This window comes from Tachypleus tridentatus, unplaced genomic scaffold, assembly GCF_004210375.1.
Source record: "Tachypleus tridentatus isolate NWPU-2018 unplaced genomic scaffold, ASM421037v1 Hic_cluster_2, whole genome shotgun sequence".
Taxonomy (NCBI): Eukaryota; Metazoa; Arthropoda; class Merostomata; order Xiphosura; family Limulidae; genus Tachypleus; species Tachypleus tridentatus.
In genome coordinates this window covers 24,425,956-24,439,391 of record NW_027467782.1, presented here as the reverse complement: position 1 = coordinate 24,439,391, position 13,436 = coordinate 24,425,956, and the positions used below count along the sequence as shown (strand labels likewise).

Here is a 13,436-nt window from a genome sequence, read left to right as displayed (position 1 = left end):
AAGTAACAGAAAAAAATTTGATATTAATGTAACCTTATCTTTAAACCACAGTACATATGCACACAATTAAGCTCAGTCAATTGGAACAACCACATGACCTCTTTGTACCCATTCAAGGTCTTTATAGCTTTAAATACTTCCAATTTTCAATAGTGTACATATTTACAAAATTTTGCACACTTTCGGTTAACATCATAAATAATATTTTTTTAGTGAAGTAGTTTTAGTAAAATAAAATAAAGATTTGTCCACGTTTATATTAACCAACCTCATAACCACCAAAACAAAATCAAATTACATTAACCAACCTCATAACCCCCAAAACAAAATCAAATTATATTAACCAACCTCATAACCACCAAAACAAAATCAATCTAAACTACCCTTTTCTGATTTTCGAATGACTCTAAATTGTAACACAAAACTACATTCATTTACCCTAAGTAGTTTTAAGGTCCTAACAGTGTACATCTATTTGTAATTAAAAATTTATTTTTTTTATATGCTCTTTGAATCCTGTAACTATTACCTGTGTCACTCAAGGCACATACAGCTCACGTTACAGTACTGAATCACATTAAATACAAGATACTTGCACGTGTGGCTTGTGAAACATTTTTATTATATTATTATTATTTTCTTTACATAATCTATTCTTAACTAATCTAAAAAGAGATCCACATTTTTACATTTTGATTACTTTTAATAATAATAAATAAAGAAGAAACAAGACAAATATGAAATAATGTACTTTATCTTCTTTTTTCTTGCTGTAGATTGTTGAGAACACTTTATACTACTGTTTTTACACTAATGGTAGTAATGCATTAAATAATTTTCATTTAATTAAATAACGGACCAAAGAACATATACTGATAATATGTAAAAAGCAGATAATTTCTTCTAACACTCAATTTTTCTACCTTTCTACCTATGCAACAAAAGCTGTTGCAAATCTGTCCAAGCTAGCCATTAAATTTCCCATGAGAAAGAAGATTGTTCTCTGAGTAAAACTAATGTTTATTTTTTCAGAATACAACATTATACAATACATCATTTGATAGATCAAAACCTTGACTTTCTGTTGGTTATAAATAATATATAAATAAATCTAAGAGAGAATAATCACCAAAACCTGAAAGAAAGGATATGACAGCTTGATGTGGCAGGAATGGGGTCTGATTTTTTATTTATAGCTTTGTAGCCAAATAAAATTGAAGGCTATAAAAATTATGGTTAGTCTGAGCAATGACAATTTTATTCTGAGTAATTTAAGTTTAATTTTGTACTTTTTGAAAGGGTGGTGAATAAAATAGGGAAGACAAGATACCTAAAGTAAATATGTCGTGTTATACTAAGAGAAATTCAGGAAGTTTTTTTAAAATATGACCTCATAGAATTAAAAACTTATAAAGATATGAATCATTAGCTAAAATTTTAAGCTTTTCTAAATAATATAACATAAAAGAAAAATAGTTTAATAAAAGTTTAAATGTAAGACACTAAACAATACCTTGGGTGAGAAGATTAGTTAACCAAAGACTTTTAAAAATGCTGGTCTTTCATTTTTGATTTGTTTATGAATTTTGTGGAAAACTATCCAAGGGCTTTACACGCATAGCTGTCTCCAATTCTGAAGTATAAGACTAAAAGGAAGGTAGCTAAGGAACAGCCAGTGACATTTGATAGTTACACTTATTGCACCCACAAGCCCCACAGAACACACATTTGCAGTAATGAAACACAGATAATAAAATCTTAGATTCACAGTTTGAGCACATTAATCACTTGGCTGCACCAAACTAATGGTCCATTATGAAAGATTTTACAAAAGCTCCAGATAAAAGAATAATGTGCAGCAGTATAAAATATGAATGTAAATAACAAAAACATGATATGAGTATACACATACTTATCTATTCATTTTCTCAAAGTGTAATAGACATATAAAACTTTGTTAGCTAGTCTAATTTATAATGCAAAAATACACTACAGTTCTACAAAACACCTTTATCCAATACGTACATATAAGTTTCATATTTTAAAAACCCTTTCAACTCTACAGTTTATCTTACCTATGAGTTCACCATTTTTTGACAATGATTTAATGAACTTCACTCAGAGATTCAATCAACTTCTTGGGAACAGAAAAGTTTCTCCTTTTAGGGTAGCTCATCAGGTAAGTAAATGTGTCAACAATTGCAACTCCAAGTTTTTCAGTTGTAAGTTGATACAAACCATACCTATCTAAAATATGAAAGAATCAACTAGTTCACATACATTTAAAGACTCACAGAAATGGTTAAGTGAAATGAAATGTAAATGATAAACCTTAACTTTAAAAACTGTACTAGTGATAAAGTATTTTCTTTTCATAAGCCATTGTGCCAATATCTTATAAAAATAATTCAAAATAAAGAATCTGTAAAGTTTATTTTTCTTTTTTGTCATACTCTTTTCCTTTATATATAAACTCTCAGATCTAAAGTTTGCAATAGTTAATTTATTTGAAACCTACAACTAGCTAGTAGACAAGCAAAAAAAAGTTATAAAATAAAAAATTATTGTAGTTTACTTTCTGTAAATGTAAACATTTTATTGGTTGAAAAAAGTCCAAAATAAAACCTGTGTGTTAGCCCCGAAACACACTTTCAAAATCCAAATTTAATTCTGAATTTCTTTATGGTTTGGTATCAAACACTTTCAGAATACTTAGAACTAATTTTACTTTGTTTTGTTCCTACGTTTGATCAGTTTAACAATTATGCAACTAGCTTAAGACAAATAGCTACTTTAAAAACAAATGTTTTCTTCATGAACACATTGGAAACAAATTATAACAGAAGTTATTGGAAGGTTTCTGACTTGTTTGAATGAATAACTACATACTATTCTGAATAAAGAAAAATAAACCAGTTCTACTTATAAACAATTTCAAATGTGGGAGGTAAAGAAAAAAAATTATTTTTCTAGGTTACACTAAAGGTAGTAATTATCTTCCTTAGTTGGTTGGTTGGTTGATTTGGTGTTTTATGGCACAAAGCAGCTAGGCTACCTGTGCTAAACATCCAGTAAAAATATAAAATTAAAGTAAAATCAGGAAATTTATAAAAGAAAATTAAGGTAAAAAAAAACAAAGTAAAAAAACCATAAACCAATGTTTACATCTAGTCTAAAGCATTAAAACAAAACTACAGTAATACAAGTTGTAGAGGACTTTCTGCAGCATAACTGTAATTATCATAACTCGCTAGGAAGATTAAAAGAGATAAGTACGAAAACCATCATCAGTCACCTGTAGCTGGCCTTTCCAGTCTTGGTTCCAAGTTATTTGATGTTATAGCTATTTTCAAAAAGTAAAGTAATTAAAGTTTTAAAGGAAGTGTAGCAAAATTTTAATAATAACTTGCCAGGATGACTAACAGGTAGTTCAAACAGCAGCGTTAGTCACCTAAGTGGACCTTTCCAGTCCTATTTGAGTTACTTGACTTTACAGTCATTTTCTAATTTCAAATCAAACTAGATAGACTGTGATTCTCCAGTATGCCCAGTATCCAGAAAAACTGAATAGAAGTAGATGATAAAGAGAAATGGGCCAGTCAGTTGTGAATATTGGTGACAACAGGGTGTGAACCAATGTGAAGCGATTCTAGGGCCAGCAGAGAACTAAGCGAGTCAGTATAAATCATGCAGTTTGAGTACTGCTTAGCTTCTATGTGATCCAGGGCAAGAGAAATGGCATACAGTTCAGTAGTAAACACAGAAGCTGTAGAGGGGATTTTACGTGCAACCATGGTAGAGTCCACACAGTCACCTGATTTTGAACCATCTGTATAAACAGGAATGGAAAGATGGTTCAAAAGATGTTCAGCAAATAACAAACAGTATTTCCAATCAGGAGTGTCTACTTTTCTCAGATAGCTTTAAGATAATTCACAATTGGGGATGGTAATAAACCATGGTGGGATGGGCTGACCAGTGGATACAGCAATGTTATCCAAGGACAGACCCAATTCATCCAACTATGACTGGATATGAAGGCTAAAAGGAGCAATGGCATACCGTCTGGTCTGAAAAAGCATGAGCCAACGAGGAAAGAAAACACAACCCTAGATGGGATGCTTTGGTTAGGAACAAAGTTTCAAAGCATATAGTAAAGACAGTTGTAAATGGCAGAGGTGCAAAAAAGGTTCATGAGACTATGTATAAGTTCTGAACTGGGGAAGTACAGAAACCCCCAGTGCAGAGCTGAAGTCCTTAATGATGAATAGTGTCCAGCATCTTTAAGGCCAATGGTCTGGCAGAGCCATAGACCAGTGATTCATAGTCGAGGTGGCCGAGCATAATCCAAGTGTGTTAAGATTCGAATTCCCATCACATCAAACATGCTCACCCTTTCAGCCATGGGGGCATTATAATGTGACATTCAATCACACTATCTGTGGGTAAAAGAGGAGCCCATGAGTTGGCAGTGGGTGGTGATGACTAGCTGCCTTCCCTCTAGTCTTACACTGCTAAATTAGGGACAGCTAGCACAGGTAGCCCTCGAGTAGCTTTGCACGAAATTCAAAAACAAGCAAACCATAGTCGAGTGTCGGTCAAATAAGAGCACGATATATCTTTAGCATAGAACATCGATCCACTCCACAAGTGATGGAAGAGAGGACAAGGAGGATGTTCAGTGCTCTTGTACATTTGACCTGTAGCTGCTAGATATGTGGTATAAAGGTCAGTTTACGGTCAAAGATAAGCCCCAAGAACTTAGTCTCAAAGACCTCAGGCAGCACAACTTCACCGCTATGGAGTTCAGGATCAGAACGAATACCCCATTGGTGGCAGAATTGCATGCAAACTGTTTTAGTGAGAGAGAAGGTAAAGCCCTTTGCTGTGGTCCACTTCAGTAAACAATTGAGAGCAGTTTGTAGCTGCCGCTCAATATACCTCATGTTCAATAACTGGCATGAGATGTGAAAGTCGTCGATATAGAGCGTGTTTGCAATAGTGAGAGGGAGTTGTTCAGTGATGGCATTAATTTTTATACTGAAAAGTGTGACATTCAGAACACAGCCCCAAGAGACTCCAAGTTTCTACAGAAAAAAATGGTAAAGTGTTGAACCCACATGAACTTGGAATTGCCTGACCATTAACAAATTTTTAATAAATGTGGGCAAATGGCCACGTAACCCATATCTGTGCTGTCTCACAAAATGCCATATCTCCATGTTGTATTATAAGCCTTCTCAATGTCAAAGAATATTGATACAAGATGTTTGAGAAAGGCTTTTCGGACTCACGTTTGAAGTCGAATCAGGTGGTCCATGGTGGAGTGCTGTCATCGAAACCCACAATGGGTGGGAGAGAGGAGGTTGTGTCATTCAAGAACCAAACTAGACAAGCATTAACCATCCTTTCTGAGGTTTTACAGAGACAGCTCAGTAGATAGTAGTTTGAAGGAATCTTGGGATCATTCCCAGGCTAAAAAAAAGGTAGGACAGTTGCCTGGTGCCAGGCATCAGGAAAAACATTCTCCTGCCAGACCTGGTCAAAAACAATCAGAAGAATAGTAAGAGAAGCAGGAGATAGATGGTGCAACATTTCATAGTGTACATCATCAGGTCCAACTGATATACTTCCAGACTGATGAAGGGCCAGTTTGAGTTCCACCAGTGTAAAGGGATGATTAGAATCATAGAGATATTCAGCTCAAAAGGACAGAAGTGTTTGCTCTTCCTGAGTCTTGATGGCTAAAAAGGTGGAGGAAGAAGCAGAAGTGCTAGATTCCCAACAAAGGTTTTCACCTAGAGTATCAGCAATGCTCCAGGTACCAGCTACTTCCTGACCATCAGGGAGCAAGATCGAGAGGGGGATGGAATTATACTGCCCATTGACCTTCTGAACCTTGTCATATATGACTTTAGAACTGGTGGTAAAAGATATGCTTGTCATGAACTTAATTCAAGATTCCCTTTGGCTTTGGCATCTTACCCACTAAGCACATTTCTAAAACTCAAATCAGTTTCAAAGAGTTGATCTCAAGCTGTCAACAACCATGTGACAGTTGAGTTACAAATATCCTTAATGAAAAGCATGCATCAACTTATTAAAAGTTCCCCAATATTCTTACCTTCCATGACTTATTGTGCAGACACTAAGAAAACATAAAAAAGTCCTGCTTTCCCAACATAAAGAAGACTTAACTGTTTGCTGTTGTGGTTCTAAGAATGAAAGTAAAAAATAATATGTAACAAATGTCAACCACATTACAACTGCTACATCCATGCTAGTAAGACCTTGTTTAATGCCAGGACTTATAGGTCCATCTGGGATATGACAGACACAACAGTGAATGAGATGCTATTTATGATGAATTTCTCCCAGTTGTGTATAAGAATATATTATAGAGGTATGTAACTATCTGCAATTCACTTTGATTCTAACAATATAAAACTCAAATCAATTAACTTTCCTCCAAAACACTAAGAGCAAATATCCCATTGAAGAGGAACAGTGTGTGTCATACAGAACACGGTTCCAGAGAAGTAGAGCTCTTAAGCTCCTAGGAAGGTAAGAAGCTGGGCATTAACAAATGAGGTAAGTGATAAAACAGAGTTTAAGTAGGATTCTGAACTACAGTAAAAGATCATGAGAGAATTTAGTGAAGCAGACTAACCTGGAAGATATTCTTTTCTGGAGGGTGCCTTCCTCTTCATGTGCACTCATTAACAACAAATACAAATGTATAAATGGGAGTTAAGAAAAAAAACTTGTAGAACCACAGAAATTTTCAGGTCTGGTCAAAAGTAGTGGCAATCACATGTGAACGGGGTCAGAGTGCAAACTACTATCTTAATTTTGTAATGGAAATTTCTCAGTAGTAGCTAAAAACTGGGAATGTTCCTGGGAATAAGGGATCTTTTATTTTAATTTGAAAAGAATGGCCAAGTTAGTTGGCACCCAAGGAACATCACAAAAATAAAACAGAGCCAAGTATAGGCTTGACCATTCTTTCACAGTAAAATGGGAAAAGTAAATAAAAGTTAGGAAAATAAATAAAAAGACAGATATATGGTGAACCCCATCTTGAATAGAATTATAAGACCGGTGTTTTGTCTTCAATGTTTTGAAGGCTACATAAGATAGGAAAGGTATCTGCAGAGGCCCCATTAGCCACCAAATAACATCCTCTGTCAAGTTCAAGAAAGCATCACTATCTCTAAGAGCTCCAGCATAGAAGATTGAACTACTTTGAGGGCAAATGCAAAGGTATGTATCATATACATATGTTAGGGTTGGGGTGGCTCCGCTGAGGCGACAAGAGATATTTACAAAATAGATGGAAAATAATGGACCAGTACAAGTATCATAAGATACTGATCCATCATGATATACCCAGTGGTTTATGTATTATTGGTAATGGATTCTACTTCCAAGAAGATAATGACTTCAAACACTCATCCAACTTCAGTACAAGTATCATCAGATACTGATCCATCATGGTATACCCAGTGGTTTATGTATTACTGGTAATGGACTCTACTACCAAGAAGATAATGACTTCAAACACTCATCCAACTTAAGTACAAGTATCATCAGATACTGATCCATCATGGTATACCCAGTGGTTTATGTATTATTGATAATGGATTCTACTAACAAGAAGATAAAGACTTCAAACACTCATCCAACATATGCAGAAATTAGTTAGCTAAGAAAGAAGCTGCTGGAACCATTCAAATGATGCAATGGTCCCTACAGAGTCCCAGTCTCAACTCAATTGAGTAGATCTGGGATTTGATAAATCAAAACTTCACAGAACAAAAGTTTCTTCCAAAGAAATTTTATGGGAGTGTATTAGAGACACTTAGAAGAATATCCTACAAGAAACTTTAATTAAATATTTTACAACCATGCATGAAAGATGGGACAACTAGCACTTCCACCAAGTTTCTGTTGTACTGAATATGAAGATTAATACACTTCTGATGTTTCACGTGTGATTAATTTTCTATTGTCCTGTGAAAGTAATTGGACGCCTAATTTTTTACTTTGTCCTTAAAGTTTTTCACAGTACTGTATATGATTGTGAAAAGTATCAAACATACTGTTGGTGCCAACATGCTTTGTATTCACTGTGAAAAAAAATCTATGCACAGAACAGGTGAAGAAAAAGTCCCATACTATCTGTGTATAGGTTTTTGTCATAGTGAATATAAAGAATGTTGACACCAATAGCATGTTTGATATACAGTCAATATTTACATTGTTCTAAATAGAAGATAATTTACATGAAAGATTCTGCAAAACCTGCTCTTCCTATTGGTTATAAGGATACCATACAAGTTAAAACTGTCACTTAGCAATAGAGCTTCTAATTTGTAAGTGAGGATGGCTTATCTTGAACTAAGAACATTTTTATATAATACTTTCCTCCAGGACAAGTTTTTGGAATGTAATCAAATTACTCATAAGCAACCTGTGTAAGTGTACTTCGAAAATCAACATGTTAATGTAGACATTCTATACCAGCTGTTAAAGTTGAGATTCACAACCACAGAAGCATCACATAACAACAAAAGCTATTGTTAATTGTTGTTTTAGAGGTTTATTTTGAAGTAAAGAAATTCAAACTCAAATAATACAAAACTTTGAATTGCAGCATACCTTATAATAATAATGTGATTATAATGCACTGAGAGTAAAACGATTTAATTAAATATTGAATGTAACTCAGTAATGTGCACAGAAAGCAGTTTACAACAAGTATTATTCTAATCAGTGATGACGAGAAACCCACTTGTTGAGAAATTTATATGCAAAAACGGCTCGTTTGGGCTGAGAAAACACTTTACATAGAAGAGCGAACAACGTTTCGACCTTCTTCGGTCATCGTCAGGTTCACAAAGAAAGAGGTAACTGACCGGAAGCTGACCACATGTTTGAAAGGGGTTGTGTAACTGTGTGTCGAAATGTAGAGGGCGGTATTAGATGTTTGAATATATAATTTATTATATTAATATAGGTATAAAGGCGTTCCTTTATATTGGTTTATTTTGGGTTTAAGTTGTTGTATAAGTAAGGCTTCTTTAATTTTACGTTTGTTTATGTTTGTTTCTTTATTTAATATTTGAGTGTTTTCTATGGTTATGTTGTGTTTATTTGACTTGCAGTGTTCGAAAACGTGTGAAGGTGACTTTTATGTTCTTTGAATCTGGTTTCCATTTTCTACTTGTTTCTCCAATATAGAAGTCGTGGCAGTTATCACATTGTATTTTATAAATAATGTTGGTGTGGTGTTTGTCAGTGTAGTTTTACATAGTATAGACCTCAGTTTTGTGCCGGGTTTTGAATAAATTTGGTATTAATTGAATGTCATATTTTGTTACTAATTTTGCCAAATGTTGGTTATTTGTTTGCTGATGTCGGGAATATATGGTATACAGCAGTATATGGTTTCGTGGTTTTTTTGATTCGTGAGCTGTATTTACTTTAGTTGGTTGATTTTGCTTTCTGTCTAGGTGTGTGCGTATAATGTTTTCTACGGTTTGTGGAGGAAACTTATTGATGTTGGTGAAGTATTGTTTTATTTTGTCTAATTCATCGTTAATTTTATCTGGTGAGCATAGTTTTATGGCTGTGTTTATTTGGTTTCTTAGTATGTTGAGTTTTTGTTTTGTTTCATGTGCTGAGTCCCAAGGAATGTATAGTCCAGTATGGGTGATTTTTCGGTGGATTTCTGTTTGAAATTGTGAATCAGTTCTTGTAATTTTGAGGTTAAGAAATGATATTTGATTGTTTTCTTCCTGTTCACATGTGAAGTTGATGTTGGGATGTATAAAGTTAATGTGATTGAAAAAATTAAGTATGTGTTCTGTAGATTTGAATCCATAACCGTGTCATCTACATATCTATACCAGTATAGTGGTGGATGTAATGCTGTGTTAATTGCTTGTGTTTCAACTTGTGTCATAAAAATATTGGCTAGAACTGGTGATACTGGGTTGCCCATGCTTAGGCCGTTTGTTTGTATATAGTTTTGGTTGTTGAACATGAAGTTTGTCTTTATCGTGGTGAATTCTATGAGGGTTGCTAACTGGTTACTGGGAATTTCTATAGTTGGGTTAGGGTCTCGGATATAGAGTTCTAAGGCTATCTTGCAGGCTTCAGTGGTTGGAACTTCTGTAAAGAGGGATATAACATCGAAACTGGCCATTAAGGCTTTATGATTAAGTTGATTTAGATTAGACTTGAAATTAAAAGAGTCTTTGATAAATGAGCTGGCTGATGTTACATATTTGGAGAATGCCCATGCTATGTATTTACCAAGGTTGTAATTAAACGATTCATATGTGGACATTATTGGTCGTAATGGACAATCTGGTTTATGAGGTTTGGGGATGCCGTATATTTGCGGTGTGCGTGAGTCGGTTTTACGTAGGTAGGAATAAAGTGTTTGTGAAATGGTGTTGGCTTTTTTCATTTGTAGTAGTAATTTGTTCAGTTGCGTCTCGTGTGTCTTTGTTGGATTTGTGTGTATTGGTTTAAATTTGTTCGTGTCTGATAGGATGTTATTCATTTTTTTGGATGTATTCATTCGTGTTCATTATGACTATAGCGTTACCTTTATCTGCTTTTAGAATTTTTATGTTTTTGTCTTGTTTTAGGTTTTTTATGCAATTAATGTCTCTTTTTGTAAGGTTGTTTTTCAGTTTTCTGTTTTGTGAAATTATGTTGATGGTTTTGTGAGAAAATTCTTTGAAAAAATCGTTTAAGATGTTGTTTTTAGGTGTTTCTGGAAAATATAAATTTGTAATTTTACCTGGGAAGGTTGGCTGTTGGATGTCAATAAAATTATCTAAGTTGTCTTCTTTCTGTTGGTTGTTTTTGGTTGTTTCCTTGTTTTTGTTCTCTGTAGAAAGTATCACAAGTCTCCTGGCTAGGTCTTCTAAACATGTTTTGATTTCTATGGTTGGAATGTACCTAGGTGCTATAGCGAAGTTGAATCCTTTGTTAAGTAGATGTATCTCGTCTGTGTTTAATTGACGGTCGGATCTGTTAATTATGAGGTTAATCAACGGTTTGTCGTTTTGGTGTCTTTTCTGTTGTTTGCATCTTAGTTTTTCTAGTTTTTTGTTGTGGCAGATCTTTTTGTCTCTGTCGTTTTTAGTATTGATTTGGTTTATGTTTCGTTGTATAAGTCCGTAAATCTCTGGTTTAATGCAGCATGCCAGTTGATGGTCTAGATTCATTTTTTGTTTTTGTAAGTCATGTAGTTCTTTGTATTTTGTGTTCAACATGGCTTTCAGTAGTTTTTTCTGTAAATTTTGGATAATGTTTGTGTATGTATTAAAAAAGTTTCCTCCACAAACCGTAGAAAACATTATACGCACACACCTAGACAGAAAGCAAAATCAACCAACTAAAGTAAATACAGCTCACGAATCAAAAAACCACGAAACCATATACTGCTGTATACCATATATTCCCGACATCAGCAAACAAATAACCAACATTTGGCAAAAATTAGTAACAAAATATGACATTCCAATTAATACCAAATTTATTCAAAAACCCGGCACAAAACTGAGGTCTATACTATGTAAAAACTACACTGACAAACACCACACCAACATTATTTATAAAATACAATGTGATAACTGCCACGACTTCTATATTGGAGAAACAAGTAGAAAAATGGAAACCAGATTCAAAGAACATAAAAAAGTCACCTTCACATGTTTTCGAACACTGCAAGTCAAATAAACACAACATAACCATAGAAAACACTCAAATATTAAATAAAGAAACAAACATAAACAAACGTAAAATTAAAGAAGCCTTACTTATACAACAACTTAAACCCAAAATAAACCAATATAAAGGAACGCCTTTATAACTATATTAATATAATAAATTATATATTCAAACATCTAATACCGCCCTCTACATTTCGACACACAGTTACACAACCCCTTTCAAACATGTGGTCAGCTTCCGGTCAGTTACCTCTTTCTTTGTGAACCTGACGATGACCGAAGAAGGTCGAAACGTTGTTCGCTCTTCTATGTAAAGTGTTTTCTCAGCCCAAACGAGCCGTTTTTGCATATAAAAGTATTATTCTGATATGGTTAAGCTATTCAGGAACATTACAGTAAAGATTCAGACCAACTGCACAAGCCAATTTACCAATGCAATTAGAACAGCCCCAGATTAGATGGGAAAAAGCAAACCTGCTATGTGTATAAGGCCTTCTGAAAAAAGTATATGGAGCATCAAGGGTAAAGATATTACAACTGAAGACAAAATGAGCTGAAGAGGTACTTGAACAAAGGAAGGAAGGAGGTTAGTGGCAGATAAGGTAGCTCTGTAACCAGTTATGAAGGAAGCTGAGAAGCCATAATTATGAAACAAGAACACGAAAAAAAAGAAAATTGTTGAAAATTTGGAAAATAGTGCCTAATGCACAAATTCTGGAGCAGTGGAAAAGTTTGTCTTGAATCTTGGGGGTTCTTATAGGTGACTACTTGAACATTCCTTTCTTAGTCAATCAATCTACTGTGAAAGAGAATTTGGTTTCTTTGAGAAAGGATTAAGTACAGCCAAATATGTAACTGTTTATGTCTAATGTGAAAATATTACTTCTGAGGTCATTATGAGGAAGTGCTGACATAGTAATTGGACAAATTTATACTGGAAAGCTAAAATAGTAAAAAAACCATGATAAGCTAGCCAAAATAAAGAAGCTTTATTTGAATTATCTTATACACTTATTTTCTCTTCAGCTATTTTCCTTATGTGGTGGCCATTGCCTTCTTCATCAGAAGTGTAAAAATTGATCCAATTAATCCAGATGCCAAGCCTCCATCATATGACCTCAAAGAAGCCAATACAACTTCCCTATCCTTTTTTATTTTGATAAAGGAGTACTTTCCCTCAAGACTATGAGTTGTTAGTTCTAAGGAATTACCATTACATTATGCAAAAAGGAGCAACACAGTGATTGCAGCTGTGGTCACACAGTAATTATGTAGCATTATGCACTTACTATATACTGAGTGACTATATATCAAATATGAAAATATTTACAAGATATCCAGGTTTTGATGAAGCATATTCTTTGTGGAGATTTTTGTATATCTTAGTTAAAGGCTTTAAAATAATCATAATTATGTACAGAAAAATAAAATGATACCAATCTATAAGCTTGATCCAATTTTCACCACAAAGTTTATAAATTGAAAGCTCAATAAAATTAACCAGAAGCTCTCACCTCAACCAGATCAATGGTAGAACAATACAATATTGTTCCATCCACTGAATATACCAATGGTGTATAACCTAGAACACAGACTGTCTTCTCCAACACTGAACTAAGACAGGTTTCTAATTCCTGTATGTTGCTTTCAAGAAATAAGGGAAAAAAAATAAACAATTATTAT

The 13,436-nt window shown here is 34.0% G+C and overlaps 1 protein-coding gene across 2 annotated transcripts in view; it reads right to left on the bottom strand.

Moving 5' to 3' along the window:
* The window catches only part of LOC143243224 (uncharacterized), a 71,444-nt gene that overhangs the window by 300 nt on the left and 57,708 nt on the right, over positions 1–13,436 (bottom strand). The window contains exons 6-7 of one of the 2 annotated variants that reach the window (XR_013024236.1): positions 13,268–13,397; positions 2,076–2,247 (exon numbers count right to left, since the gene is read on the bottom strand). Coding sequence is in view for 1 of the 2 variants with exons in the window: in XM_076487066.1 (XP_076343181.1) it covers positions 13,381–13,397 (17 nt within the window). In the remaining variant the exon portion in view is untranslated. Of the gene's footprint in view, positions 1–2,075; positions 2,248–13,267; positions 13,398–13,436 lie in introns of those variants that run through there. The other variant, XM_076487066.1, reaches the window with a different exon arrangement.